General features: G+C 44.2%; 2 protein-coding genes across 3 annotated transcripts; both read right to left on the bottom strand.

The window, feature by feature from the left end:
- Positions 1-1307: 1307 nt before the first annotated feature.
- On the bottom strand, positions 1308-5157 carry LOC112893418 (signal recognition particle 54 kDa protein 2). The gene is made up of 9 exons (XM_025960729.1): positions 4927-5157; positions 4696-4795; positions 3563-3716; positions 3337-3487; positions 3095-3243; positions 2522-2622; positions 2282-2439; positions 1995-2109; positions 1308-1907 (listed from the first exon to the last, which is right to left on the bottom strand). The coding sequence occupies exons 1-9, from the start codon at positions 5155-5157 to the stop codon at positions 1576-1578; spliced, it is 1491 nt and encodes a 496-aa protein (XP_025816514.1). The 3' UTR covers positions 1308-1575.
- Positions 5158-8193: 3036 nt separating this feature from the next.
- On the bottom strand, positions 8194-12325 carry LOC112893419 (single-stranded DNA-binding protein, mitochondrial-like). 2 transcript variants are annotated; one of them, XR_003228788.1, is made up of 8 exons: positions 12103-12325; positions 11883-11953; positions 11631-11773; positions 11337-11542; positions 11119-11219; positions 10894-10953; positions 10369-10455; positions 8194-8243 (listed from the first exon to the last, which is right to left on the bottom strand). XR_003228788.1 is itself a non-coding variant. In XM_025960730.1 (7 exons), exons 2-7 carry the CDS (start codon positions 11944-11946, stop codon positions 10439-10441), a joined length of 591 nt encoding a protein of 196 aa, XP_025816515.1. In that variant the 5' UTR covers positions 11947-11953; positions 12103-12324; the 3' UTR covers positions 10155-10438. The 2 variants fall into 2 exon arrangements, 1 of the variants encoding a protein (XP_025816515.1); XM_025960730.1 differs by lacking the exon at positions 8194-8243 and having other exon boundaries at positions 10155-10455; positions 12103-12324.
- Positions 12326-12627: the final 302 nt, after the last annotated feature.

Here is a 12627-nt window from a genome sequence, read left to right on the forward strand (position 1 = left end):
GGTTGAAGAAGCAGACGTCGCACGGCGAGAACTGTGGTGCCTGGACGTCCCACGCAGTAACCAAGCCATGGCCTCGGCCATGTTGGGCGGTGGCGATGATGGCGCCGTCGTAAGGCCAGCTGATCGAGCTGGCGGGGCACCACCATGGCCTCGTCGGCGGCCGTCACTCCATTGGGACCGAGATGAGTCAGGGTGTACATCAACAGGAAGCAGCTTTCTAACGCCGAGGAGGATTGGCACTTGCTGCCACGTATAGCTTTCCACGCCCTGAACTGTCCGGCTGGCCATCAGCTATCGTCGTCCTTCAGCCGAATGAAAATGTGCTAAATGAAGATTGGGCGACGTCATGGAAAATTGGGCGACGTCATCCTTCAGCCGAATGAAAATGAAAGTTTTCTTCGGGCAGCAACTCCCAGCCATTGGTTCACGGTCATCCAGCTCTTATCTAGCTATTCTTCATCTTTGATGCACAGGAAACCATTGTTCACACGATCACACTTCGCACCATTGACTAATGACATACGGATCGCGGCCTGGTTCTCGTTCACTTCCAGGGACGGCGCCAGCGCGGCGAGCGGGGACCCGATCCCCCGAGTGCGCGGCCGTGGCCGAGTCCTGCGAGAGGGTCGCCGCCGTCGGAGTGAAGCGCACGGCTCCCAGCCTGATCTACGGGGCTCATCGTCTCGATCGGAGAGGCGACGAGCAAGCCGATCGGTCGTGTACCCGAACAGCGGGGAGACGGCGTTGCAGGACTCGACGGCGGGCGCGTCGGGGACGGACTTCGTGTCGTGCGTCGGCGAGTCGAGGCAGGCGGGCGCCGCGCTCATCGGGGGGTGCTGCAGGACGAGCCCGGCCACGGTGCAGGCCATCGCGCGGGCGCTGCGCGAGGCGGACGCCGACGAATACGACGATCTCCCCGCCGTGGCCGTGCTCTGACGTTCGTATCTTCGATTGCCGGTGGAGACTGGAGAGGCGATGAATCATCGTGCGCCTCCAACTCGCTTTGGTCGGACAACCAGCAGTGTAATTGAACGAGAGGACACCATATGCGTTCTTCAGCAATAAAAATGCAATCTTGGAATGCCAATAAAATCAAATCTGGACAACCAATCAGTACATAGTATGACCGCTCATCGCTAACGTGTAATTTTCAAATGGGCGTGCCAAAAATGTTTGGGCTAACGCTGTTTGCAGTTTGTTCGATCTTCCACCGGACTACAATTTTACCCGGCTCGATCCTTCGGATTCACATGCTTAACCAACACAGTGGCACGAAATAGAACCGAAGGAAAAACGAGTAGCGCATGGAGTGCAAACTACACAACTATCTTCATTCTGTCAAAATATACCATTTCCATCTGCCAGAGCCAACATAAAGTACATAAAATAAATTTTCAGGTGCAAGGAGGGGGCTACAGTAATCCTGTGCGCGAATCAAACATTTTTAACAAGGCGCACGCGAATCCTCTGGGAAAACTCTGACGACGATCTCAACTTCAAAGGTCTCAATTTAGCATCCTGTTGATCCACCCAAAACAATACTTCTGATGATTGTTGATCCTTGTCTCTGTGAAATTACCGGTCACCACCCATGCCTCCGAACATTCCACTCATCTCCTTTGATCCCATCTGTTTCATCAGTGACTGCAGACCACCCATGCCACCAATCTGCTTCAGCATCTGTGGCGGAAGGACCTTGCTCATGTGTTGGACATTCATGTTGCGGGACAGTGCACTCATCTCTCCTTTCTTTGGGATCTTGAGCCCCTTCATCTTGCCCCAGATTTTAGCAAGCCGCTTGTACTCTTCCAGCATGTCCATGACATCTCTGACAGGCCGGCCAGACCCCCGGGCAATCCGAATAATCCGTGACTCAGTCATTAGCTTTGGGTTGGTGCTGTCAAGCTCTGAGAAGAAAATGTTTACATGAACACAACATCTGCAATATTAATACAGTAATTTGTGTAGGGAGGAAATTTGTCACTGCGGCTTACCTGCATCTGTCATGGAATCCATCATCGTCATGTACCGCTTAATCTTGGCCTGACTTTCCTTCTCATGCCCTTTTGGCATCAATTCGGCACTGAATCCAGGCAACATAGAGAAGACCTGAAAATAATTGAAATTCAAAATTGTATTTGAGAGATGAGCCTTGATAATGATGTAAGGAACAAATCCTCTATTACTGCCATTCTAAAAAACATTTTGAAAAGGTATCTGTTACTACTGTATTGGTTTTAACAAGATGAACAAGAACTTTTAAGGATTATAAACAGCTAACCTGGCCAATAGGACCCATTTTCAAAATGTTCTGGAACTGCTCATACATAAGCCTGAGAGTAAAGCTTCCTTCAGACAGTTTCTGCAGAAGTTCAGGTTGTTGATCTGTAGGCACTACTTCATGAATCTTGTCCATAAAGCCTGACCAGTCTCCCATACCTGCGAATTACACAAAGAAAGCTTAACAGAAGGTAACACACAGATAAAGTCATAAAACAAAACGCCTTATATTTTCACTGACCTAACAGGCGACTAACAAATGGCTTCACATCAAAAACTTCAAACTCATCAATATGTTCTCCAGTTCCAATGAATATAACAGGACTTTTTGTTGCTGCAACCCTGAAAATAAACAAGGATGCAAGACATGTTAAGTTCCACATATGTTTTGAAATGTTGAATCTGATGTACAGTTAATTTCAGTGAAGGTATCCTAAATGCACACATGTGCATTAGGCAAAAACCTTGTTACAGAAACAGAACAAACTAAAGGCATCACAAAAGTTCTGAGTACAGTAACTCTAGGCTCAAACTGCATTTATCCTAAGCAAAATGTTGATGTAGCTGTTTTAAGAGTAATGCTATCTCATAGTCCCATCTAGAATCTTCATCCAACTGACCTTTCATGGTTGAGTACTCATTACATCACTTCTCTAGAATGTAAGTGTGGAATTATGTGAGCAAAATGCACCCTGACTATAAGAAAGATTCCAATTGAGAGCATCTACTTCAGTTTTTTGGGAATCAAATCTTTAAAGCCACAAAAGAGAATACCACCAAGACCATATTGAAACAAAAGGAAGAGAATACTAACGCGCTAAGAGCGCCACCTCCTTTCGCATGACCATCCATTTTCGTAATAATCACAGCACCAACAGAAGCACTTTGTTTAAATGCCTGTGCCTGATCAAATGCAGCCTGACCAATACTGCTGTCCATCACAAATATTACCAAGTCTGGTTTCTGCAGGAAAATACAAGAATGGCGGTGAAATTTTGCTAGGTTTCACGGCATGCTGAAAGCTAGAATGTAATTGAGAATTTCGAGTGCACATACAGTTGCTTCTGAAACTTGACGCATTTCCTCAAAAAGTGCTGCTTCTTGTTTGTGCCTTCCACTTGTATCTACAATTATGAGATCGCAATTTTCTTTCTTGAACCTCTCCACACCCTCAACAGCAATTTTCACTGGATCAGACTCCATGTAGCTGCAAAGAGAGTGTTAGAAAAAAAAAGAGATAATAATAAGATCAACAAAAAAATGAACATGAGAGTTACAGCACCTTCCATAAAAGGGGATCTTGGCCTTCGTTGCATTTTGTTTTAGCTGATCAAAAGCACCAGCCCTAAATGTATCAGCACAAACCAGTGCTGGTTTGAATCCTTTCCTCTGATGATAGTACGCATATTTTGTACAAGTGGTAGTTTTACCAGAACCTGCACGAAAATGACATCATCTTGTGACAAGAATGATGAGCGTGCAAGGGATAACAACACATTGATTCTATCGTGATTAAATTTAGGATTTGTCCCATCTTTACATATGCTGTAGAAAGGCCTATTACATAAAGGTATGTCTTGATGTGTAGCCAAGTTCAGCCAGAATGGAGAAACTTGATGCTATAGCACTGAGCCTCATATCAAAACATCCATCTTCTTCATTTTCAGATTTTAAACAGCCCATAAGTTCAGCAAACAGCTTGGACTTCAAGATGCGTGTCTTCAAGGAAATGACAAAAACAACTCGATATTAACAAGAGATATACATAACTTCTGGTATCGATCAACGATTCGACTACCTTTGGTACATTCCAGAAAGCAGAACGTCCAACAAAGCTTTTATAACTTAACTGAGCGGTCCTTGATTTCTAGGAAAACTTGTTGACATATATATATGTTTTTCTATAAAGGATAACAAGATCAATAATTAGATAGGAAAGTGCGCACTTTGCTAGGGCTTTTGGCACTGGCCTTTGACCAACTTTTCAGGTATTAACGACCTCGATAATGGCACCTATAAACCCCATATGAGAATGAGCAAATCTGAGAGAGTTAACAATGTAATCGCACTTTCAGTTTATCAATTTGTTACTTCCTGATACAAGTAAGAGCTTAACCGCCTTAAATTTCTGAGTTGGATTGCTGGCGGTGAGCCAGTGACCAAAGCCACTGTGAACATCATTATGCGCGTAAAATGGTTCAACAGCTTCACTTAAATTAATAATGGGTAGCAATGGTCTGTTATTTTTTAAAAAAAAATGAGCAAAGGGCAAAACATTCCAATTAGATTAGATTGCAATAAATCAAGTTTTGATAGTTCAGGAGCTCTTGAGAAAAGGAAACCATAAGCCAGACTTCACTTGGGCAAATGTGCAGCTATCAGCATGAGGCATAGAGCAGCAACAGGGGGACCAACCTTGCAGACCAACGAACATGACAACGCTTGGCTTGCCCTTTTTGGGTGTGAAGGAAGGCTTCCCGGGATCCAACATGTTGCAGAGCTCCGTGAAGACGGCCTACAGCAGCAGCAACACCGATCAATTGACGCAATCAACGAGATGCACAGGTCCCCTCCCAAATCACACTGAAATCCCTCGAAGCTTTCGACGGATTGGGCAGGTGAGGCGACGGAGCACTACGCCCCTACCTGCTGCATGATGCGGCGCTTGTTGGTGCCGGCGGCGAGCGCCTCGAGGTTGACGATGCGCTTGATGTTGGTCTGCATGTCGCGGACCATCTTGAACTGGACGTCGGCCTGGAGGAGCGCGCGCGAGATCTCGTTGAGGCAGTCGTTGAGCACCTTCTCGTCGATCACCGTGGCGTTGCTCATCTGCGCCAGGGCGCGGGAGATGCTCCCGCCCAGCTGCGCGAGCACCATCTTGCCGGACTGGGGGTGCCCCGATTCCGCTTCCCTTGCCGGTGGTGGTAGCTTCCGTGGGTGAGGGAATAGAGGATTAGGGTTCCGATCGGGGGGACGCCTCGCTCGCGTGAGAATGGGATGGGGAAGAAGAGGTTATGGTGACGTGGAGGTGACGGACGGGGGTTGAAACGCGGAGAGGAGAAAAGTGAGATGCGTTCACGCCGCCTCGCGCTTACGGTGAGACGTTTCCTCCGTCGGGGAGTTACGAATTTATGACTTTCTTGTACATGTCAAACAGTGTTTAGCTAGGGATACAGGAGTAAAGTTAAAGTTTAGTTCTCGTTGCATCGATTCTTCGGATCCTAATTAGAAAAATTAAATATGAGATAAATATAAAACTAATTATATATATAGGCGCTAATTCACAAGATGAAACTATTAAATCTAATTAATCCATCATTAGCATATATTTACTGTAGCACCATAATGTCAAATCATAGACTAATTATGCTTAATATCACAAATCAGCCTCCATCTATGCAATTAGTTTTATAATTAGTCTATGTTTAATATTTTTAAATTACTTCTAAATTTTAAATTAGTAATCAAACATTTGATATGACAGTAAAGTTTAGTCCGTGAAACCAAACATCCCCGAAACGCGGAATCATGTGATGGTTTGGATCTATCAATTGGATTGGGATGGATGGATTATCTAACATTATGGTTTTAACTTGATTGTTTGGAGTATTGGATGGGTATTATTTGCAGAGCGATAAAATGCAGATATATTCATCTTTTTTGGATGATATTGTTAAATTTAAACATTTTCGGTATGTAAACTATTGGTGGTCATATCATATATAAGTTATCATAGCTGTGGAGTCTAAAAACATATTTGATTCGTCGGATAAGCTCATATGGTCTTTCGTGATTTGTAGCGAAACTGGACGACTCTACTAACTGACTTGGTATTAACTCCGCATGCAATACAGAGCCTGCTTGGTTGGCTACTAAAATATAGATATGTTAAAATATAGGCATGCCAAAAAAATTTGGCATCTTCGTGGCCAGAAGTAATCTGGTGTCAAGGGTCATACATGAACCATTCGATTTTAGCAGTCCCATGATGAAAACTAGTGCTCAGCTAATGAGATGAAGGTTCTCATGCGTCCTTCATAGAGCATTGGTTTAAGAATCGCTAGAGTTCTACCCATCGCGCAGTTCTGTTTGCCAGATAATGGCGAGGGTTTCTCCAGATAAGCAAATCATGTCTGCAGAAAGAGGCCGTCAAGCTCGAGACAAAATGAGAGAAGACTGCAAATTTATGAAGTAATGGCTGAAATGTCGTTCACTCTTATCTCAGATGACACCATAAATTTATTTCAACATGTGAGAACCGCCCAATTTAACACCATTTTAAACGAAACCGTCAGTCCTTGTTACGAAAATGAGAGCTAACACGCGCTCGTATAAATAGCGCGCCACGGGTTAACCCACATCTAACCTACAAAGGATCAACTTATTATTCGCCAAAAATGATATTAAACTCGGTAGTCCCGGTATGTGCTCCAACATATGCCCAAGATCATGCACATGCACGTACCGTCACAAGCTCATACATCACCGATGATCCACAAGAGCAAGTTTTAATATAAAATTAAGCAACTAACCATTACAACATTGATACGAGGGAGGGTTCCAAATCTGAAATTAAAGGTTCAGTACATGATACAAGCCTCGGGCTCACAATACATTAAACGGAATATAAACCATAGAGTTTAATGTTTAACATGATAATCCCAAATACGATAGCGCAGCGGAAAATATAACAAGGTAAAATAATGGCGTCTTGCTCAAGGACACGATTATAACCGTATCGGCCTACTCCTCACCTGCGCCGGAATCGGCGGGGTAGAAATGGCCAAATACCACTTCCGGCTCACCTGCAACTTAGTATAACAAAACAATATGAGTACAAAGGTACTCGCAAGACTTACACGAATAATTAATAACCAAGGAGTATGCATATGAAGGCTCAAAAAGAGGCTTTAGGGTTAAGTATTATTAGATAAGCATGGGCTCCCCAAACCTACCACCTAGCCCCTTAGCATTTTAATTTACTTGCCCAACCCACCTCAAGATTTAGTTAATTAAATTGACCAATCCCTAAACATGAACAAGAGGTAACATGTAACCAACCACATGACCAAAACTTCTACGAAGAATTCGTAGGATAAAGAGCTTGCTCATAACCGAGAGCGCGGCAATTCGAATTGATTTAATAACCTTGCAAGGGTATACATCTTTACCCACACGACACAAGGACCATGCGACTCACCCAATCGATCACGTTGGGCAAGAGGGTACTCGCATCAACCTTTCCCGATAAGTTGTAACCGTTGAACATCACACCTAACTTGCGCGGAGAGTTACCTAGATCCACCGGGGACACCCCTAAGCCTCTCTACAAAGCCCTATGGCCACGTATCTAGAACCGTGCATCAACGATTAGAACTAGAAGGTAATCGGTTTATCCACCCCATGAATGGATATGTGGTAGTACGATAAGTGCTCAATTTCCGAGGTCATCCACGGACAGTCCTTAACCAATTCGAGCGGACTAAGCCTCCGAGACTCTTTTCCCTAGACCCTACCTTCCGCTCGAATCGTGACATAACCATCCCACTAATCCCTTTTCCGATCTTCCGACAAACAAAGAATAAGTAGGAACATACTAAGGGTAGTGTAGTGAACAAGGTAACCCTATTTTAGTGTTTCTTGCAAGTTTAAAAGCCAACTCTAAGCATGACTAAATATTTGCTAGATCATTTAGTTGTTACTACACGTGACAAGGACATGAGAGCGAAAACAAGGAAGGTCGTCACAAGTAAATAGGAGCGATGATGCAATAATTAAACATATAAAATATATATATATATATACCCATTAAGATAACTAAGTCTAATCAAGTTAAAAGGGTCAAGGGATCATGCTTAGCTGCTTGCCTTGATTTTCTTCTTGTTCCACAACAAATTCGGCTCCCGGCTCGGTCTCAACGGTCTCGGTGGGTTCAACGGGTGCGTCCTCCGGCGTCTCGGTCACTATAATGCATGAATGAGATGTGTGCATTAAGATGATACTAATGGCATGAAAATAAGATGACATACAATGATATGGCAATAGAAGAAAAATGTCACTCCAATACGAAAGCAATACGACCATGGCACAACAAGCTTGACTACTAGTTTTATTTCTAAGGCCAAGGCGAAATTTGCTTAACAAGGCATCTAACAAGCATAAATTATGATTTAAATCGTGCACAAAGGGAACCTCAAAAGAAACTCATGAGAGTTGAAATTGCAGCAAAAGCATCTTTATGGAATTACTTATGTTATTTATAAATTTTCAGCTGCTAGACTCAAGTTAAATCTTAAAAGGCACTCAAAGCATTCTCATAAATTCTTAAAGAATTACCAGAGACAAACGACATGATAACAAAGGTAACAAAAGTGGTTTTGACATTTTATCACGTTTCAAACCCAAGTTATGAAATTAATAAGTTTGCAGGGCAGAAAATCATTAAACACATTAAACCCTATCAAACAGCATGGAAACACTTGCACAATCTGCAATATCATCTAGTACTTTTAGCAAGGATTCTAACAAAGCTTGATTTAGCATTTTTGGAGCATCACAAAATAAGTTAAGCATTTAACTAGGTTTAGAAAGAATAAATTATAACTCAAGGCACAGGACTTTAACATGCTCAAACTTAATTTCTCTAAATAGATCTATCACAGAGGAGTCCAACAAATCTAGTTTCACAATTTTTGGAGACCTGGAACATTTTCTATGCAATTTACAAGTTCACAGCATAATTAAAAGAAAGAAAACGGGCGGCAAGCGCTAGATCCACCCGGATCTAGCGCCCCTGGGCACCGACAGGCGGGCCCAGGCGGCCAGCGCACGCCCCGGGCGGAGTCAAGGTCAGCCGTGGCCTTGACTCGCCACGGGCGCGGCCAGCGCACGCCCGCGGCACGGCCCGCACGCGGACGTGCGCACGCGCGGTGCGACGCCGCGGCGGCCCACGGGCGGCGAGGTAGCGGGAGCGCGAGAGGGGGTGGGGACGCACGCGCACAGGCAGCGCGGCACAGCAAGGGTGCTTGCCCGCGGCACGGGCGAGCGGGGCAGGGCGGTGAGCGGCGGCGCGGCAGAGCATGGCGGCGGCAGAGGGAGGAGCGTGTCGGGGAGGAGCTGCAGGCGGAGGGAATCGAACGAGGAGAGGGGGGGAGGTGGTGTGGGCGCGAGGGATTGGATGGGGGCTCATCGACGGCGGCGGGCGGAAGGAAGAGGAAGAGGCGGCGGGCGAAGCTAGGGTTTAGGGAGAAGAGGAAACGGCACATTTGAACGGGGAAAGAGAAGGGAGAGCGGCGGTGCGCGGGGTAACTCCTGCCCCGGGCCGCGTTGGCCAACCGGCGGGCGCGAAGCGACGCCCGCCGCGCGGCCGGCCAACGGGCGGGCGCGGAGGCGCGGGGAAGACGGAGGGGACGGCTGACGCGCGGGCCCGGGCGAGCGGGGAGAGAGAGGAGAGGCTGACGGGTGGGGCCGGGAGGAAGGAAAATACCCGAAAATGGAAGGCCCAACTTCAAAAATCTAAAACTGGTACTTCCCGGGCTCCAAAATTCACCAAATTTTTACTGAAGCAAGATCACACTACCAAGAACATAATGCAAAAACAAACACTCAAAAAGGCATTAAATATTGCCCGCAATAATTCATCCAAAACTGCAGTTTTCAAACTTTCCAAAAATTTTATGGCTCGGAAGAGACATCTAAAAATTGAGGAAAAATATCTACAAATCACCATTTGAAATCTAGTATTTGAATAAAATCTTTGGGGGCACAGCTACATAGAAAAATTTAAACTTGCTTCGCAACTTTCACTTAAACCACACAAGAAAATGGATGATCACCAGGTAATTAAATGCACATGATGCTCCTTGATGCTTGGATGATGCTCATGATGATGTTTTTAAATTTTTAACCACGTGGTTTTGAATTTGGGTCGTGACACAACATTCATAAGATCATCCCTTCAGCTAAATTCAGAAAAAAAAGAAACAAATTGAAAGAGAACACATTTCTAGCATCTTGAAGGACACGAAGTGCATCACTCCGACATAATGGCATAATGCTGCAAAACATAGTAAGAGCATTCCCATCAACCTGCGGCTCAAGGAGCAAATCTAACGCTCGTCCAACTCCTTGTCTTAGCCGTCAGTCCTTTGCGTTGCAACTAGAATAGTCCTTCCCCTGCCACACCAAAAGGTTGTTGTCATGATGTTTTATGAATTGTGAGGAAGACATACTAAACATGAATCTGTATCTTAGTGAACAAAATTATTAGGGAATTAGGCTTCCATTTTCCTATTTCATGAGAAATCACAGTACCCAGTGGATGCTGAATTACTGGCTGATAAACATGGAGTGAGCTTGCTAGTCTATAAGCAAAAGGAACACAGATAAACATTTCTAGAACTAAAATGTTGCCTAGTTACTAATCGTACATAAGAACTTACTCCCTCCATCCCAAATTATTAGTCGTTTTGGCTTTTCTAGATGCATAGCAAAATCTATGCATCTAAAAAAGCCAAAAGAATAATAATTTGGGACGGAGGGAGTACAATAATCCATATGTTCTAAACAAGTAAATAAGAAACGTAAAACCTTTTAGATGCAAACTGGACTTACTTAATTCATCTAATGATTTGCTGACATCACTTTCCCCTGATTGAAGCAAGCAGATTTTGCCTGCACAGAAATGAACAAAATTATAATTAGCACGGAAATTTCATTTCCAGTAAACAATATAGCCAGCCAGGGATGAATTAACCCCATATGAGTTAAGCCATTTTGCTATAGAATGATGTTACAGGGAAAAGAGGATAACCAAGACTTGAATGGAAATTAACATACCATCACGTCGCAAACAGATCTCTGGTATATTTTTCACTTGATCATTGACTCTGTCATTGTAGACTCTAGTCTCGATATCACCCTCAACATAGACTGCAGCACTGAAATAATGCATGGTTATAAAAGCTTTTATACCAGTAAAAATGACACTCTGAACTAAAGTTCTGATATCATATCATTCAGAAGAAAACAAAAACCCTATGATTTAGATCACATACTTCTTGACCAACTTCTGAACAGCATATGCACCAAGCTCCTCATTATGGACAGCTATCCGATGCCACTGTGCTGGCATTGGCAAGTTATCATCTACTATCCTCTGGTCAAACATACCACCTGTCCCAACAGTGAATACAGTTACCGTGTGCCCGTTACTTAATATTTTCTGCACGGGCACCCGTCCAACTTTGCCACAAATAATTGCCTGGCAAGAATGAGTTATGTAAACAAGTCAGATTCCCCCAGTGTAAACTAAAGTATGAATAGCTGTTCTTGTTGAATGTATCGATTACCCGGTATACACCTCGGAATTGATGTTCCTTATTTTTCCTAGGACCTTTAAATTCATCATCACCTTTGCCACCCATGTCATCCTTCTCATCGAGATCAGAAATAGATACAGTGGAGCTGAATGCTCGTAATTTATGGCAAAGATCTATAGAAAAGAAACAATATTGTGCACTTTATGTCAGAAAAATTTGTAGCAGTATGTAAATTTACATCGCGAGCCTCTTCCGTGACGAGAAAGGAGAATTACTACCCACCAGCTGAGCTCCGCTGTGCTAAGAGCCTCTTCAGGCTTGAGCCCTTCATAAGTCTTGTGCCCATGGTTAGTCTACACACATGGATACAATCGACAATCAGCCAAAGGTGAAATGGATTCAACTGGTCCTACCAAAAATTCCTACAAATCTACCGCGAGAATGAAATTAGGATTAAACTCACTCTTCGAAAGATACACCTAAGCAAGTTAGGGTTCCTTACCAGCGGAAGAAATCAATCTAAACTCCAATGAATCAAAACCCCACCGCAGTCCAATACCGGCAAATGGAGGAGGAGCAGGACAACCACGCGGCGGGGTTAGTGGTGTCGTTGCCTGGCGCGCTGCGATGGCTGGAGGCGGGATTCGACGGCGCGGGCGAGGAAGGAGTGAAGGACGACGGCGTCGCAGTCTCAGCAGAGTGCTTCGAGGTCAGTGCGGGTCTTGGGCTGGGCCCTGAACGGTCTATAAGCCCAAATTCGTCTCAGTATTTTCAGAAGGAAATTTGCTCCTTCTCAAGAAAAAGAAGGAAATTAGAATTCATCTATAAAATATTGACTTTATTCGTTGAGAAATGCATTTATATACCAATTGAGCTGAGTGAAAAATGGATTTTACCTGATAAAAAACACGTTCGAGGACTCTCTAAACTTTTTCATGAGCAGGATGAAGTGAGTGATGACTGGACCGGCTCCGTTTACCAACTGAATGCTCTTTCTCCCATTCAATACGATCAAGGGGAGATAATT

Source organism: Panicum hallii, chromosome 5, assembly GCF_002211085.1.
Source record: "Panicum hallii strain FIL2 chromosome 5, PHallii_v3.1, whole genome shotgun sequence".
In the NCBI taxonomy this organism is placed as follows: Eukaryota; Viridiplantae; Streptophyta; class Magnoliopsida; order Poales; family Poaceae; genus Panicum; species Panicum hallii.

What these genes read in the sequence shown, in the direction of transcription:
- LOC112893418 (XM_025960729.1), bottom strand. Translation starts at nt 5,157, where the DNA reads ATGGTGCTCGCGCAGCTGGGCGGGAGCATCTCCCGCGCCCTGGCGCAG. An exon ending in CATGTTCGTTGGTCTGCAAG is followed by an intron (nt 3,717 to 4,695) that starts GTTGGTCCCCCT and finishes ATTTTCGTGCAG; the next exon opens with GTTCTGGTAAAACTACCACT. An exon ending in AAGATCCCCTTTTATGGAAG is followed by an intron (nt 3,488 to 3,562) that starts GTGCTGTAACTC and finishes CTCTCTTTGCAG; the next exon opens with CTACATGGAGTCTGATCCAG.
- LOC112893419 (XM_025960730.1), bottom strand. Translation starts at nt 11,946, where the DNA reads ATGGGCACAAGACTTATGAAGGGCTCAAGCCTGAAGAGGCTCTTAGCA. An exon ending in AGCACAGCGGAGCTCAGCTG is followed by an intron (nt 11,774 to 11,882) that starts GTGGGTAGTAAT and finishes TCTTTTCTATAG; the next exon opens with ATCTTTGCCATAAATTACGA. An exon ending in GATCTGTTTGCGACGTGATG is followed by an intron (nt 10,954 to 11,118) that starts GTATGTTAATTT and finishes ATTTCTGTGCAG; the next exon opens with GCAAAATCTGCTTGCTTCAA.